Here is a 17741-nt window from a genome sequence, read left to right on the forward strand (position 1 = left end):
ACACACACAGACTGTGCAGGCAAACACTCGGACATACATGCATACGAAAATTCCTCCCATGTCAAAACTAATGCATGATAGGATACACACATACACACACACACACCCAGAAAGGGTTGGTCTCAGAAGAGTCTCTGTGGTGGCTGCTGCTGCCCATGTGAGTGACGGCTTTATAATGAAATAGTCACTCTCCCCTCTCCTTCACTCCCTCACTCCCTCTCCTTTTGGTTTGACCTCTTTGCTTTCTCTCCCCTCTCTCCTCCTTCTAGCTCACCCACTTCCCTCTTTTTTTCTGTCTCATTTCCCTCTCATCTCCCTCTCGCCAATATATAGAAGTCCAAATGGTGAAGGTTGCTACATGCACACACACACGCACACACTCACGGTAAGGCAAGTAGCGCAAACTTTTTAGCAGAGACCTGAGAGTAAGGAAGAGTCAGCCCCAATCCACTGAGGGAACATCAATCATATTTTTCTAAGACTTCCTCTCTCTTGCGCACCTTACCTGTCCTCTTCCTCCTGTCTTGTATTTGCATTTGAGGAGACGGCCCCCTCTCTCTCAGCAGGGGGGTGAACACATCAAAGACGGCAACAGGTGTGTGGTGTCAAACACAATGCCAGGACCCCCGTTGTGCTAGGGCGTCTTTGGATAAAGCCTGTCAGAGTCCTCAAAAACTCCCACAAAGTGAACCAAGAAAGGGTGCACGCACACACACACACACACACACACACACACACAGGTATATTTGAAATCTCTAATGATGAATGTGTGTTTGCCAGTGGGAGGCGGAAGAAGACAGAGAGAGAGAGTGAGTGAGAGAGAGAGAGAGAGAGAGAGGGCGGGGGGGGGTGTCTCAATGAAGGAGTCTCCAGTGGTTGTGTTAACCCCTGATGCCTCATCTCACTGTGAGTCATTCTGCCCTCCGAGGCTCGTCTCTGCTTGCTATTGTTGATGTTATTGTTATTGAGGAGGTTTGGTATGCTAAGGAGAGAGAGAGACAGAGAGAGGTAGACAGAGACACAGAAAAAGAGAGAGAGAGGGGTAGTGGGAGAGAGGAAGAGAGAGAGAAATAGTGTGTGCCACCTCTCATTGGCATAAATACTTGTTTACAACAAGACATAAATTGGCACCCTGTCAGTCAGTCTCTCTATTTCTCTCTCCTTTAACTCCCTTACTCTATTTCCCTCTCTTTCTGTCTCTCTCTCTCTTCTTCTCTCCCTCTGTGCTGCTAAGCGTATTACAACACTCCCTGGTTCAGCCCTCTCTCATTACCATATTCTAATTACATTCGTTAAGGGGAGCATTTGGGAGTTTAATGAATAAATTTGAAAGATGGGTCTCTGTGGCGATCTTTAGGTTTGTCTCCTCCTCAACCAACTAAAGATGGGAGCACACGCCTGTGTGCGTGCGTGTTTTGTTTGTGTGTGAGGTTACGCACCTGTTTCGGTATGCCTGTGCGCTCTCAGTAAATATCGCTGTAGCTCCATTTCAGAAGAAACAAACAAATCTAGTTAACTGCTGGAGCTCACGTGGAGTCCTCTTTCTCAAAAAATCAATTCAGAATTCTTGTTTGTCTCCGCCAAATAAAGATTTCATGTCATTTGTTTGTTGTTTTGGAAAAGACTCGGAGCCACCCATGTTGAAGTCATGCATATTTAACTCTCCTCAAGCCTCAAAAACAAACTGCCAAAGACAAGCATCAATTTACAAATATACAAATTGTCTGCAATCTCAGTTTTATCTTTTCTACTGACATCAGACCTGCAGGCTTCACACTGGGAGGTGGGCAGGTGGAGTTAAAACAATCATAAGCAAAAGTAAACATTAAAGGTTATCAACCCTGCTCCGGTGACTGGCTTCCACTGTTGTGCAGTTTGATCTGTGTCTGCCTAGGACGAAGCCCTGGGCTGTAGACCTGAATAGACTGTTATTATGGGCCTTGCACTCACTCTTTCAGGGTATTGCAAAATGTGATATACCTTTCACATGGTTTAATAAAGGAGTCCCAAATGCATTCCCAATTCTGATGATTGCCAGCTTGTGCTTCAGGGAGTCAAGGAGTGACTGAGTATACTTCACCTCTTGCTCATAAATAACACATTTTAAGAGCTGACAAAATGATGCGCTTTGACTTGGCAAACTGCCATTGATTACTGACAATTAAACAACATTACCAGCAACAGAAAAAAAGGAGAATCTAATTTAACCCCTTCCCCACAAATTTGAGTTTCACTGCGACTGCACTTGATTAAAATGATGTTACTTTTTTCTTTCTTTGGCCTAAATACATTATTTTTGAAATCCCAGAAAGGGTTTACTTATTTTGTTGTTGTTTGTCATAACCAAAGATCAGGAGTCAGCACAATTTGGGCAGCGTCTAGAACTTCTTTATTACATCTTGTGGTAAAAAGTATGGATTTGTTTCATTTTGAATTTAGCTTAATGTAGACCAATCCATCTCGAAATTTCCCCAATGCGTCTGTACACATTCATAGCTAACAAAATACACAAAGATTCTGTAAGTGAAAATATCTGATGAACATATGCGATGCCATTAGTAGAGTACAAGTGTATGGTATAGCATATCAATTGATCCAAAGGGACTCCTCTTCACTGTGGCTACAGTATATTTACAGTGATGATGCATTGTACGAGGTAGAGCCCGGTGTCATCACCCTCTCTTCAAGCACTGTGACTCATGCAGTGGGCGCAAAAGGTATGTTCGCTATCTTTAAACTTCTATATAATGTAAGACACATGTATATAAATAAATAACAGGCGGAGATATGTAACCAACATTTTTATGGTTTAGACTTCACAGCAGCCCTTTCCCTTTAGATAATTGTTGCCTATGGAAACTAACATAACCTTTGCGAGACATTTTGTTTGCTTGAATCTGGTTTGTTTTCATCCATTAAATGTGTATCATGCTGGCAAAGCCATCTAATAATTGCTCTAATTTAATGCACTTTTAGAGATTGGGGAGGAGACAGACATCAGTCATTGCCTGCTGGGCTGTCCTGGTAACTTTCCACCTCATATGAACTGTAATGGACTGTGACTTTCTAGTTCCAACATTGCAATGACACCTTAGAGCAGACGGAGACTGGAGCTCACAGCCTCACTGAGGAAAGTGATGATGATGTTGTGTATTGGACAATGTTAAGACTTGCGAGCTGGCAAGCTACATATACAAACATACTGCCAGACATATATGCTGCCAACAAGAGGCAATTATGCAGTTCGGATTAACACTAGGTAATACTTGTTTTTGGGCTGGGAAAACTTGCTATTGCCATGTTTTTCCTGTCTGCTGGAGTAGGGAGCGAACACTTCCGCTGAATAACAATCTAATTTTTGGGACGCACTGATTTTGCTCCAAGTATTACAGAGGAATTTCAAAGAAGACTGCGATACTGTTAGCAAAAAAAACTTTTGCTGTCAAACACCCAAAGGCATGAAAAGAACACTATTCTCAATCTCTGTCACTTGGCCAAGAAACAAGTGAGATGCTCTTCCTTTCATATTAGGTGTTCATCATCCCTCCCACCCACCCACTGCTTCATACTGTACATTCAAACAATTAAATATATGCACTGTCAGTATGCAAATGCAGTATCAGTATCCCTTATATAGTTGCCTCCTCGGAGTACAAGATGATGGATGATATATTACAGCTGAGCTGGTCTTAGACTAATGACACAGCTGCATTACAATACACAACTTAGTACACAGCTAATATTGTGTATGCACGGAGACAGAACACGCACACTCCCGTACGCGCACACAAATGCCACCTTGTTTAATCCCCCAGGAATCAGTGAAATTTGATTACCGTGACTTTTACAAACACACTCCATATGAGAGTAGACATTCCATACATCAGCAGGAGGGAGGAGGGAGGAAGAAGGGGGTAGAGACAGGGAGACGGAGAAATACGTGACGCTGGATGGAACTGCAGAAACGCTGGACACACAGTGTGGTCTCCTGAGTGGAATGCAACACACACACACACATTGCCTGCACACAGCGTCTCACCCTATTGTCTGTTACGATAAATGTATGAAATGGTATATTTACCAGTAAATGTATACATCTCCCAGGGTAAATCTTGTGAATGTGTACATTTCTAGGATAATGTTAGTGGAAAATGCTAGTCCCAGCATCATGAGACTCACAGTTCTTTTGCTATCTTTTTTTGTAGATATTGTGTAGTAGGTGGCCAATTTAACGCTTTGGCAAGGCTTCTGGAATAAATAAAAGATCTGCGAGACACAGGAGATCCAACTGAGTAACGTGATAACGTCAGAAATTTCAAATTTATGTTTGATATGTTTCTTCATACATGCCAGCACATTTGACCTGCATCATAGTGTGAACACTGAGGCAATCTGAAGCAATTTTATGGCATGTATGCATCTCAACATTGAGAAGTAGGGGAGACCGGGATTTGTTGTCACATTCATTAAATTGCACTCCCTGGAGGGCACTGTCACAAAATGTTGTCACTAAATTTTCAAGAACTGGGGTCAGAGGTCACTTACAGGGTCATTTTAGGAGTCAAACACTTGACATTGAGGTGAGAGGCCTTTTAGTGTTTTTCATGTCATAATGTAAATACCATGCTCCTCTGTGCTTCTGTTCTAGGCTGTTACACTGTGGGTTTATAATGAAACAATTATTATCATTACAAAGTATGAAGGGAGCGCTATAGTTTTTTCTTATCTAAGCAACCGCATGTGGTTGTTAGATTAGTCACTGGTAAAAAAAAAAAAAAAATCCCAGCTGGGGATGCTTGTCACATTATCTTTGGGGTGCACTTATAGGAATGATTTTTTTAAGAGAAACTGTTTAAATTCATTTTTAAGAATATCACCATTTTCATTTTTTCCCCGATAAAAGGACAAAGAGACAACCAACCCCATAGTGTAGAATGACCAACCCAACCATGGGTATGATTGTCACAAAATTGTACAGATCTTTTTTTACAGAATAAGCTTAAGTAGAGTACGATAGCTCTCTTCCTACCTGACACTTTACGCTTATATTACACATTGAAAGGGAATCTGCTAGGGATATATTCTTTGTTTTAGTTTCCTTGTACTTCAGTGTATGTCTTACAACCAGGACATGATTTATTCTCTATTTTCTAAAAACATCTAATGCACCTACATCCATGTGTAAAAACATGTGAATATAAGAAACACTGCTTTAAAATTAAAGTCTTTAATTGTGAAACAAAACTCCATGAGGCCAAATACCAGCTGATGAACACTGTTCACAGTGTGCAGTAAACCCGGCAGGAGAGCTCCATGATAATATGACTTCTCCACTCATTAACAGGGAAACACAGAGATGAACAGATTTACCTTGAGAGATGCTACCAATGAATGTTAAACATTAACCAACTCTGTGGTTGATAATTTACATTTACTGCTACATATTCATATGTACAGTTCCCCACATGCACATTACCGTTATCAAATCAAATGTACAGAGAGCACCTTGATAATGAGTGAGAAGAAATCAAAGTGGTCTGAAACAGCGAGTGAAGCTGACATTTCTTATCACTATATTGTATTTTTGCTCAGCAATAAATAACATTGATTTTGCAATTAAACAACCACATAATCTCACCAGTTTTAATTAAAAATAGAGCTGCAGTCTGCAAGTGGACGTTAGTGGTTGAAGCCTGTGAGGCAGATGCACTCAGATCCATGAGATATCAACAAAACTGACAATTTGACCTCACAGCAGCTTTATAGAGCCCAAATGAATGCGGTCTGCTTCACATTTGTAGCCCCTTTGCAAATAGGTCTGTAAGCTTTGATTGCTGTAGTAATAAATAGTTGGTTTTGCACATACTCTCCGCCAACTTCATTCTTGTGTGTTATACAAATGTTTTCTTAACTGTTTGGATTAGCCATGAGGTAAGCAGTTAATAATGCTGGGTGTAAAATTTACAGATGCAACTTTGCGTGGAAAACACAAGGGTGTACTCATTGAAGAACATCCCAAATATTTGTGCGAATTGTGGTTTCTCTGACTTCAAGCATATAAATATTATGTTGCACTAGAAATAAGAGAGCCATAATCTGCCCAAATATGCAGTGTGGAAAAAATATGTAGAGACTGAATCAACATTATGCCAGCAACAGCAAAAAAAGAAATAAAGAAAAAAAAGAAACATAAAATGTGAAACAGACTAATGCTATCGATGCAGAAATGAAACCAGTGAAGTGCATTCTGAATTCATGTTGAGTAAAAGTATGGTTATTTGAGTGGAGGGCTACAAATCACAAGTTACTGATCAATATGTTATGTTTGGTACAGTGCTATTGCCTGGGTGATACATTTTCAGCGAGGTTTGACTGAGTAGTCAGAGATATAGAGATATTTTAAATATATCCACAAAATATGTGACATAAAGGCTAAGCTGTTGTAGCAGCTCCCGCCCACTGTTGCTGGTGGACAACTCCATAATCTTTACACAACAATGAAGCAGTATCACTTGTCTGTAAGAACCTCTTAAACAACTCATCGTGGGCTCAGATGCCCACAGAAATGCTCAGTGCATACTGATCATGTGCATTTTTTACAGTAAATTATTGCTAAATAACTGTGCACCTGGAGACTGACACAGAGTGAGCCTCAGCAAACATGCACGAGTAAAAAAGTGGGTATCAGGGTAGTGCTTCCAGTTTCTTTTTAAAACCTGCAGACTAAGCAAATACACACCCAGACTTGATTTAAACAACTGTACAAATATTGATGGAAGGACTTACGGATATTTTGATGTTTTTTTTCTTTTTTAAAATATTGCTGGTTCATTTGCCAGCGCTGTAGAACTTGAGATGGGTCTTCAACTCAAGACTGGTCTCAAGATGACTTTTTGAAGATGTCGGTCTTGTCTTGGAATCGAATGCATTTTTACTCGGCCTTGTCTCAGATAAAGAGGACTCTGGATTTATTTCAAGACTGGTAAAGACCACAACTACAGGGACAAAACTAAATTGCCTGTACAAAAAAAGGAGTGATGAAGAACGATGGTTAAGTTGATTTTAGCTCCTTAGTGTATGTTTGTATTTGTTTGCTCATAGAAAACAAAGGAAAATTACCAAACATAAAATTCACCTCTGCAATGCCTTTTCTACTGTAGAGTGCCTATGGTTTGCATGTTCCACATTTTATCTAATGTGTAGGGTTGCAATGTGATGAGATTTTCACGGAAAAAAAATATTTCACGGTTTTACAGAATTTATATGATTATCAGTCAGAATGACCGTTAAAGGAATAAAGCGAGAGTTATTGTTGGTTCAACGTTTTATTACTATAATTGAAAACTGAAACTGTTAATGGAAGTATGTGTAAAAAGTCTCCCCTTAGAAAATAACTAAAATAAAGGCAAGATTCAACGTCAAGTATATCGCTGCAACCCTACTACAGGGTGTCCTCCGTGTGGGCTTTGCCCTGCCTTGGTCTTGGACATGACTTGGTCTCAACCCCTCAGAGTTTTGGTCTTGTCTCAGTCTCAATACACTCTGGTATGAATTATGACTTGGTCTAGGTTTAGGAGGTCTTGTCTACAACACTGTTTGTATCAAACCTAAGACGACAAGTTTGGACTGCATGTGAAGAATGAAAAAAAAAAAAGATGTTTGACTGAAACCTACCTTCGAAAAACATGAGCAGCGAGTATGAAATATATATTGGTTTCAGAAATCCTGAACTAGGCATATTCTTTTACAAGTCTCTAAGCTCCAGATATTAATAAGTCAGAAAACGAATACGCTAAAGCAAAACTTCATCAAAATCAATAGGGTTCCAGCACCTGTGGTGCTTGATTTACAGTGAGATGTTTTGTTGACATCTTACTGTTATTTGGGGATGTAAACATGCAAAATTGCCTTATGATGTTGTTAAATATATTTGACTCCTAAAGCCCGAGGAGCAGAAAGTTATCAAAGTTAAATAAAGTTATCCAGACAAAGCTCTACACATGCAGTACAAGCGCTCAAAATAGGAGCACAAGGACCATCTGTGTGTGCGTGCACATGCACACACATACACATTTTAATGCTTTATCTGTCTCCAATGAATTAAATCTAATTTACACAGGACTCAGATATTACAGAGGTTCTATGTGGGGACGTTTAAGGACACAAAAAGTATTGTCTCCACTGCACAGCCTGGCTTCTTATTACAGCAGACACTGCTGGTCATTCACTTCGTTTTTGGTTGGAAGTTAAAACACAAAGACACACTCAAACACACACGCGTGCAGGCACACACAAAAACGAACTCAGGCACATACACAGTACCCCCACACTCACAGTCACACATTCCCACTGTTTAATATATTTCTGTGTCTCCAGTTAACAATATTTTGTGTCAAATTATAGTGGGCAAGATAAATAGTGGGTCTGTGCAGCATGGAGAAAATAGAACAGGAGGAAAATGTGGGGCTTCCAGTTGGGTAGGAGGAGAGGAGAGGAGAGGAGAGGAGAGGAGAGGAGAGGAGGGCAGATACTAACTCTTACCTCAGACACCTGGCTTTTCCTGACTAGACTTGTAAAACCTGGTTAATCTCAGCCCCTTTGTGAACTTGTGTATGGTGAAATATCTGCATGACTGAAATCCACTAAAATACTGATCCCAACAATCTGCGAGGCATCTTTGCACATGTCCAATTTCCCATGTACAGCCCGATTTGCAAATGAAAAGCTTGCTGGATAATTACATGTATCGACATGGAAATTACATTCATGAATAGAACGAATCAAATTAATTCTTTGCATTGCTGCACATTTGGTTCATATTGCCAGTTTGGTCAGCAGGACAGTATGGAGCGTCTGGAGTTCAAGCGGAAATGGAAGTCACAACAGACACAAAATGACGTTGGGTGTTAATTGGGCTATGCTTGGCTCAGAGAGATGGAGAGATAGACAAAGAGGAGGAGAAAAGGAGGGAGGGAGGGAGAGAGAGAGAGCCTGGAGGACTAATTAGTGATTATAACTTGGCGCTCTCCAAACATAAAATATCTCTCAACCCAAAAGACAGAGGAATGATTAAAAATAAAAGAATAGGAATCAAACACAAGGAGCTGTGAAACACCCCTTTGGTATTGTGTGCGTGCATGTCTGCGTGTGTATATACATGCGCACAAGCATGTGTGTGCATGTGTGAGTGTATGAGAGTGTGTGCTGGCATCTTTGCCCCCTCATTAAACCATGCTTTACTCTGGTAAACGGCAACAGCGCAGAGCTCAATGTCAACTGGAGAGGTTACAGCCATAGGCAGGCTCTGGGACACACACACACTGACACGGATACACCAAGTCTCTCGCGAACACGTTATCTAACAAATGCATGAATGGCAAACCCATTCCATTTTAAAAATGAAACTTGCGTTAAGTTTCCAAAGGCGTGTTACTTTTGTCTTTGTTCTGACACAGCAGACAAAATGGAGAGTGTCAGCCTCTCCCAGTCCCATGCCAGTGTTAGCTGGACATTAGCAATTCACACATCAAATTCATAAATCAAGGGCACCCTTCACCACAGTATAAATGGAGCACAGAGGCCCGCAACTGGCTGTCTGCTAACTGTATTGCTCTGGGTTTCCATAATGGATCCATAGTATTTTTTCACATGGTCTGGTAGCTGACATTTAACGCCATCCCTCCTGTGCGACTTTTCCAGACACTTCTCCTGCCTCAGGGAGAAAATGGGAAATATCTCTATGAAGAAACATAGGAATACAACCATGCATGCATATTTAATTCAATGTATCTATTTAATGGCTCACAAACAACAATAATGACATGAATAATAAATTACAAATGCACACACACACACTCAAGCAAACTCACAGACAGAGACACATGCACACAGAGCTTTGTTTGGAGTTCACACAAGCTGAGACACCACAGCATGTGCAGGTGACTGTGAGTGGGTTCCTGACATTTTTTACCTGAGATTAAGAGCTTTTGTCCTTCACCAATTTTTTGGGGGCCGTCGCACATGTTTGGCATCGCAAGCAGACGCACCGACTATGCGAAGTCTTTCTTATCACCTTCGATGTACTGAACAATCACTAACAGCGTTGGTGTCAAACATGCAACATTGATCATACTATTAACAGGAACACACACGCACCCAATCTGTTACCATGGCAACACCTACCCTTGATGCACATGCACAGGAGGCAGATGGGGCAGTGGTCTAAAATGTATATGCTTTTTGATCTGCTTCTCATTCAAGCAATCATGTTAGTGTCATGCAGCGGCACAGCCAGACATGAGTGTGTGTGAATTGTCAACTAGCTGCCTTCACACCACACAGCCACCAAATACATCACTGCATGACGAGAGCGGAGTTCTACAATGAAACACTGCATGTTTCATATCATATTATTTCATATCATTAATACCAGAATAAAGCCCTCTTCTAACGATGGTTTCTGTACCCGTACAGTTGAGCGACATGTGAAGCAGCCTCACATGCAGAGGCATTGTGGCACAGACGGCTGTCGACTGTGTGATGTACTGAAGTCTGAACCGACCCGTTTGACAGTTGCATCATTTGAATCATAGTGGGGAGGCTGCTCTGAAGTACAAGCCTTTAAAATGCACATTAGATCATGCAATGACGTGCACAGCCGCATAGTGTGTGAGTGCACTTTTCCTAGGTTAGATTTAAGCTTTCGAATACTCGGCATTCCACTCAGTCTGGCTTCTTGAAATATGAGTCAGGATGTCGGGGGTCCCCACAAGAGTAATCATATCTTTTCATGAGTTTGAGACCATGGACCAGACTCTAAAGTTTGCTTTTGTCTACATTTGAAAAAGTTTGATAGCCTCCTTATTTCAGTGCTCCATAGAATTTGCTGAAACCAAACAAGTCATTCCCAATGGGTGGATAAAACAGGCTCTACCATCAGTCTGTCCACCTGAGTGTGGTTTGTTATCTAAAACTAGTCTATAGTCTATTACCATGGACAGATACACATACACCCCCAATCTATTATTGAACAAAAGGCTCACGCCTCCGCTCAGCCCTTCAGGGAGGAATCCATCCCTCCATCCCAGAATAATTTCACACATCAGTAGATACACAAAAGAGAGAGAGAGAGAGAGAGAGAGAAGGAGGAAGAGAGGGAAGGAAGAGAGGAAAGGACAGAGAGGAGGAGGTGGAGAAGGAGGAGGAGAAGTGGATGGGGTAAAAATGTATGGGGTCACAGCTCAGTGCTCGTGGGAGGCCAAGGTGTCGGGGGGAGCCATGCATGACAAAACAGAGATCAGAGGATCATATGCAATCGCGCACATGGGCAAGAAAACAAACGCACACACACGCACACGGATACTCACACACACACTTGCTCAGACATATGCGTGCCAAGAAAAAGGTGAAAATAAGGACATATCTGATGAAGACTTGTAAAGATTGGGTCCGACTTAATCAGAGGCATTCTCATCCAAACAGAGAATGGTAATCTCTTTATCTATCACACTCTCTTCTTATTCATACACACACACACACACACACACACACATGCGCGCGCGCGCACACGCACTAAGGATAATCCTAATTCTACATGCAGACAAGAGTGAGGATGAGGAAACACAAAACCAATTTTTGATTTTCTTATGCATAAGCGCATGGAAATGAAGAATTCTATGAAACCCCACAAAGGCGCAAATATACACGCGCACCCAAACACAGACACAAAAGTGTGTCTACACACCGAATAATTACTGGGCGTTTTCAACACACCATTTGTCGATAACACATCACCACACTTCATGAGCAACATCTAGACCAGAACGATATTATATTTGAAAACAAACACACACACACACACACACATTGAGGGGATGCGACTGAATAAATATATTGAAAGCTTCAAATTTGACAACTGACTTGACAGCCAACAGCTGATTGGCCTGGAAAACCCACGTACTAAAATCGTGTTATGCCACAATCTATGGCGGACGTATAGAGCCCACATGTGTCTTAAATTTGATGACCAACGATGATTCCAATTTCCAATATGTTGCTGATGAAAACTACTACTTGCAATGTCTGCAAAACAGAAAGATAAAAATCAACACACGCAAAAAAATAAATCAATTCTTTTTGTTGCAGCAGCTTCAAAATAATTGACCGCAATAATCTGGAGCTGCGCACATTCTGACACAGACACACTCACACATGCAGGCAGAAACACATACATAGACTGAAAAACATACATGCACTAGACGCACAGCGAGCATACCCACGGCTCCCCCTATGAAAGCACCAAGCAAGAGGAGTAGCAGACACAATGGAGTGTTTAAGTATGCAGGAAACTTTATGCCTGGGTGGAAGAGGAGCTTTGAAGGAATCCGCTGAGGGACACCCAACCTCCCTCTGAACTGAGCCTGTACCTCCTCATCAGAGAGAGAAAGAGAGAGAGAGAGAGAGAAGGAGGGGGGGAGGAAATGAAAGATAAAGATAGAGAGAACTAGATGGTAAGTTGGAGGGGAGACTGATGGAGTGAAAGAGGGAGAGGGCAGGAGCAGGGGCAGCAACAAGGTGCTTTGGTGTAGTCTTGCGCCTTGTGCACAATTGCTCTTGGTTAGGCTGATGTGTGGAAGTCCCTAACCGGCAGCGGTCACGTTGTTCTCAACCGTACATACACACACACACACACACACTGCCTATTCATGTGAGCACACTATTCAGTAGGCGCCGTGCTTAACTCCCAGTATGACCTTCATTGAGATGGATTGCATGAAAAATGTAATGACTTTCCTGAGAGAAAAACCACAGGCCAAATCAGCTTTGCATTGCATAATAATGCTGGACTTGGTAATCAATAACACAAACACACAAACACACATCCATAATGGAGTGCACAGCCTGCACATGGAGAAAATGTCTCAGCAGAGGCCAACAACATCACAATGGATGGAGCAAACCACCAGTGGTGAGCTGTGCAATGCATAAACAAGGAGCTATTGACGATAAATGCCTGCATCCATTTCCACCCATCAAACACTTCCCTAAGCTAACAGCTTAAGTCTGGAACAACATGCAACTCTGAAAAGCTTTTCACACCCAAAATGTTTAGCTCAGGGTTATCTTTGGCCATGAGTAAAGAGTTGTCCCAACCTAATTTGGCCTCATTTTACATTGTACCACTTAGCCAGCAGCGCAGTTTAAGTTATCTATTGTTCATGCTGCAAATATGATGCTAATTTTGGCCCAGAGCAAAGCAAACTCAGCCCTATATTAATGAGTGGTAGCCATGAGTTTGTGTGAAATCATCAACAGTCGAAGCATACTAAAAGTTCTAAAATGTAGTTAATATTGACTACAGTGAAGTGCAAAAGCCCTTGAGTTACTTTAACTTAACTCGCTTTTATGATCAAATCCTCTGGGTGCATGGTCACTGCTTTTGTTTATACCTCTCAGACAGCTTTTCATTTTTTCCCTTCATTTTTTGTTTTGTAGGACAACATTACACAATGTAACTAGAGCATCATTTTCACACATAACACAAAGCAGAAAAAAAGAAACTATGAGCAGAAATGTGCCACACATTTAACAGCTTTCTATGGTTGCGTAGCAACAATGTTAGGTTCAGATAACAATCTTTATCCTACTGACCATAGGGTTTTTGAACCCAGCGGTACTCAGCAGTGGAAACATTCAATCTGTAGCCTCGTTTCTCGTTTCTCAGCCTCTAAGCCGTATATAGTTTTAGACCCAGGAGCCCCTGATTCTTACGCTCCAACACAGAGTTGTTTGGATTACAAAGCGAAATAGACAGCAACACACCAAATGGAATGTATAGTCAGTGGGATTTTTGGCTGTGAGCTCGGGTTGCTGCTTCTTTTTTTTGGGGGTTGTTTTTATTTCCTAGTGTCACAGTTTTAGGGTCCCATAATGAAAACCTGCCATTGTGTTTGTTTACCTCCTCCTCATCTCTCAATGTGACATTATGATGAGTCACCAGCAAAAAAAACACAGAGTTCATCTTACTGCCACCGATATTTCCCTCTTGAGCGTCTCACCTCGTTGGTGTTCCAGCGATGGCGCTCCTTGGGCAGAGAGGAACATTTGGGTAGACACTCTAGCAGCTTCTTCGGAAGGTAGATCTTCAACTGGCCTGGCTCATCTGGAGCGGGAGGGGGGGTCGGGGGAGGAGGGGGAAGATAAAGGAAGATAAATGAGGGATGAGTAGGAAGAGGAGAGAAATTTCTCATCAGACACAGAGACATTGTGTGAGGAGAATACCAAAAAGCAGTATCTCTGGGATCTGAAGGAATAAAATCATAACAAACTTTTGTTGTGTAGCATTTTAATGTCTGGATGTGACCTTAGGCAATGGTATTTGCACAAAGATTTGTTCGGTCCTATGAAAGACACAAGATTTAATTAATTTTGGTCTGTCCAGTACTTGATTTGTGATAAGTTCCTGGGATTTCTGATTGAACCGAAAAATAGCTGAATTTTTTTTTTTTTTTGGCATAGCAGTGAAGAGATGTCAGGCTTATACTTTGAATAGCTCAATACGTGTCTAACTGATGAAAGAATGCAGCTCAGTGAAATAGGATGAAGACAGCAAATTGCACACCAACTACTGTTTAATATTTCCACATCATCTTTATACAAGTGTGTCTTATCATATCTTATTCACTTATGGTTGATTCACATTAAGTTTGATAAGTTGGCAATCGAGGCACAGTGTACAAACAACAGTTAAGTGTGCAGTGCGTAGAGGGAGTGGCAGTGCACTTATTTTTGGATAGCAGGTGGAGGTGCACAGCGCACCTGGGGCCCACCCGGAAACAGATTTGGATTAAGAAGAATCCATTATCATACATTATCGGTGCATTTGGGGTTGGTAACAATCATGGCCAATCACATGGGCATCTCTTATCCCCTTTAAAAGCAATGCTCTCCCCACAGTGTTATACAGACAGTTTGGTAATGGAGTAGAGACTCCAGACTAGCTCCTCCTGAGAGGAAACTAATATTCTTGTATGGGAGCTGGAGAGTCACAAGTGCAGATACACAGCAGCCTAAATGTTGCTGCAGGCAGGCGATGTTTAGTTTGAAGTTTAAATCATGTTTCTGGACATGCTGAAAGTGCTGGAAGCTCCACATTTTCTGTGTGTAATGATGCACTATTTTATTAAGAATGATCCAAATGCTAACCACAGGTGATATAACGCTGGTAAAAAATCAGTTATTAACCTTTAGCTCCTTGGCATTACCGTCTTAAGGGAAGTCTGGTGATATTCTATTTTTTTCTTATTTAACAAATCCCATAAAAAGACCCCAAATCAACAATGAATTGATCCTGCTAACAAGTATTGCCTGTGTAGCCAAAGCCTAATACAGCTTATTCCTCTGTGCCATAAACCTCCATTGTTGTCCAAAAACTGTTAGTTTTTCACATCAGTGAGCTACACTGCTGCACTGGGTGACTCGTTCCTTCATTACCATGAACACTCAGCAGTTTATTTTGAGTCAGTCCTACAAACACCGTCCTGCTGCTGTAAATACTCAGTAGAGCACCAAATCCGCAGCTCAAAATAGTCCCCAATAAATGCACTACTTACTCCTGTTTGCTGTAGCTGTTTTGGGAAAGTGTTAAGCATTTTTTTAAAATATGTAAGAAAATATTTGTGTCCCATGTTTAAAGATTTAAGTCTTTAAGGCACAAACAGGACAGGGAAGCATTTAAGAATTGAGAAACAAACCAACACATTGTTGATGCTGGTCTTTTCGTGGGATTTGTTGACAACAACAAAAATGCAGCTTATTCTTTTTTTTTTTTTTCTCAGTATAATGCGATGTGATTACTGGTGTAAGAATGTATAACAAAACAGGCAAGCAAAACATGAATAATACAGGCTTGTGTCATTTTTTGAGAGACCAGAATGTCCCCACTACCAAAGCTATATGGTGCTGCTGGATTACCAGTGTAACTGCCCCTGCTGCGCATCTCCTCCCACTGCGGAGTGCGGAGAATCACCAAAATACTGAATAGGTGCAGGTGAGGAAAAAAATCCCACTGTGCCTCAGGAAAGTACTACTTCACCAGCGCATAGCGTCCGCAAAAAGATAGAGGCCCTGGTGTGTGTGTGTGTGTGTGTGTGTGTGTGTGTGTGTGTATGTGTGTGTGTGTGTGTGTGCCTGTTTGTGAGTGTGTGCCCAACGGGTGTGCCGCTCAGAAGTCAAAGAGAGCAAGCACTCAAAGGTTATTGATAAGCATTTGAGTAGAGGGCGTCCATTCATGACTCCCCTGGGAAGATAGGAATTATACTCTACCTGAGGGCAGACGACAGAGCGAGAGAAAAAGAGAGATAGGTGGGGTGGGAGGGTCAGAGCGGGAGACAGAGAGAGGCAGGGAGACAATGAGCCAGAGAGAGACAGTTAATGAAGAAAAAAGAAACTTAGCGAGAGATTTAGAAAGTAAGAATCTTGCAAGGACAAGAGATGGAACAAGGTAACACAAAGAGGCAAGGAGAGACGAGCGCTGTAACAGGACAGGAGTGGGGTCTATGTGTGTGTGCTCATGTAGGTGTCTGAGCATGTGTGTGTTTGTGTCAGTAGGAAGTGTGTTCAGGCACGTATGCTCCCCCTAATCAATTATGCATTTATTAATAGAAGGCCTGAGAAGACAAAATTTCAAACAGCTGAACGGTGCAGCAGCTTAGTTAAACAGCTGAATGGTGCAGCTTAGTTAAAGCCTAATTTCTTTTTTAGCAGCACTCCAGCCTCTCTGCTATGAATGCCAATCAGCGTTTAAACCCCACCCCTCCTGGCTATATCCCCCTCCCCTCCCCCTGCTGTTCTGAAGAATTCTCATCAGAGCCTCGCCTTTGAAATGTACCAGAACCACCACATCAAACAAGCCCGTTGCACATGCGTAGGCACACACACACAAACACCCGCGTGTGCACACACACACACACACGCACACGCTCATACATGCAAACAGACGCACACATACACACACAGTGCCTGCCGATCAAAGAACAGACATCACAGTATTTGTCCCAGAGTAGCGTTTTTTCACCAGTGACCTTGGTACCGAAATCCCTTTCAAAGCGCACCTTCATGGACACGACCGTCATCTTAACCTATCCTCACATTTACTCTCCCCGCTGACGAGGAATGGAAGACCAACTTCGCAGATTTGTTGAATGCTGATGAGCTTTTACACCCCAAAGGGTTGTATCTTGTATTTCCAACAATCCTGAACCAGCGAATGCGTCCCTGTTTTAAAAAATTCAGCCTGGTTACTGTCGCAATCGTCTTTTCCATCTGTTCCGAATGGCTCTCAGTGGAGCTATACTGTGGTGTGACATGGGGCAAAAACTTCTCTTCTGTTTCTGGCTACCCAGGAAAATGAACCATCCTGGGACACGGGGGAAAACACATCTAAATATGTAAATTCAGCGCCATTCACATTTATATTTGAAATAATAAAACCGCTTCATTACCTGCATTGCTTCATGTGAGTCCCTCAGCAGTACACCACACATTTCTGGCTGTACATAGATCACTCACTCACTTGCTAATCTAGTAAAAAAGAGTCCAAAAGAGTGACAAAGCCTGCATGCTAATGTTGAACTGCTGGCTCATTAAGTCATATAGAGGTATGCGTGCTAAAAAGTGAAAATGTTCGACCAAAGTGAAACACTGCTTTGGTTGCCTATCAAATGCCATAATTTAGACTGGAA

At 41.8% G+C, this 17741-nt stretch overlaps 1 protein-coding gene across 5 annotated transcripts in view; it reads right to left on the bottom strand.

Annotated features, from left to right (window-relative positions):
* The window catches only part of LOC117256965 (calmodulin-binding transcription activator 1-like), a 54287-nt gene that overhangs the window by 32604 nt on the left and 3942 nt on the right, over positions 1-17741 (bottom strand). For all 5 annotated transcript variants that reach the window (XM_078166486.1, XM_078166489.1, XM_078166481.1 and 2 more), the window contains exon 3: positions 14058-14161. In XM_078166486.1, the coding sequence (XP_078022612.1) occupies positions 14058-14161 (104 nt within the window). The remainder of the gene's footprint in view (positions 1-14057; positions 14162-17741) is intronic.

Source organism: Epinephelus lanceolatus, chromosome 1, assembly GCF_041903045.1.
Source record: "Epinephelus lanceolatus isolate andai-2023 chromosome 1, ASM4190304v1, whole genome shotgun sequence".
Classification (NCBI taxonomy): domain Eukaryota; kingdom Metazoa; phylum Chordata; class Actinopteri; order Perciformes; family Serranidae; genus Epinephelus; species Epinephelus lanceolatus.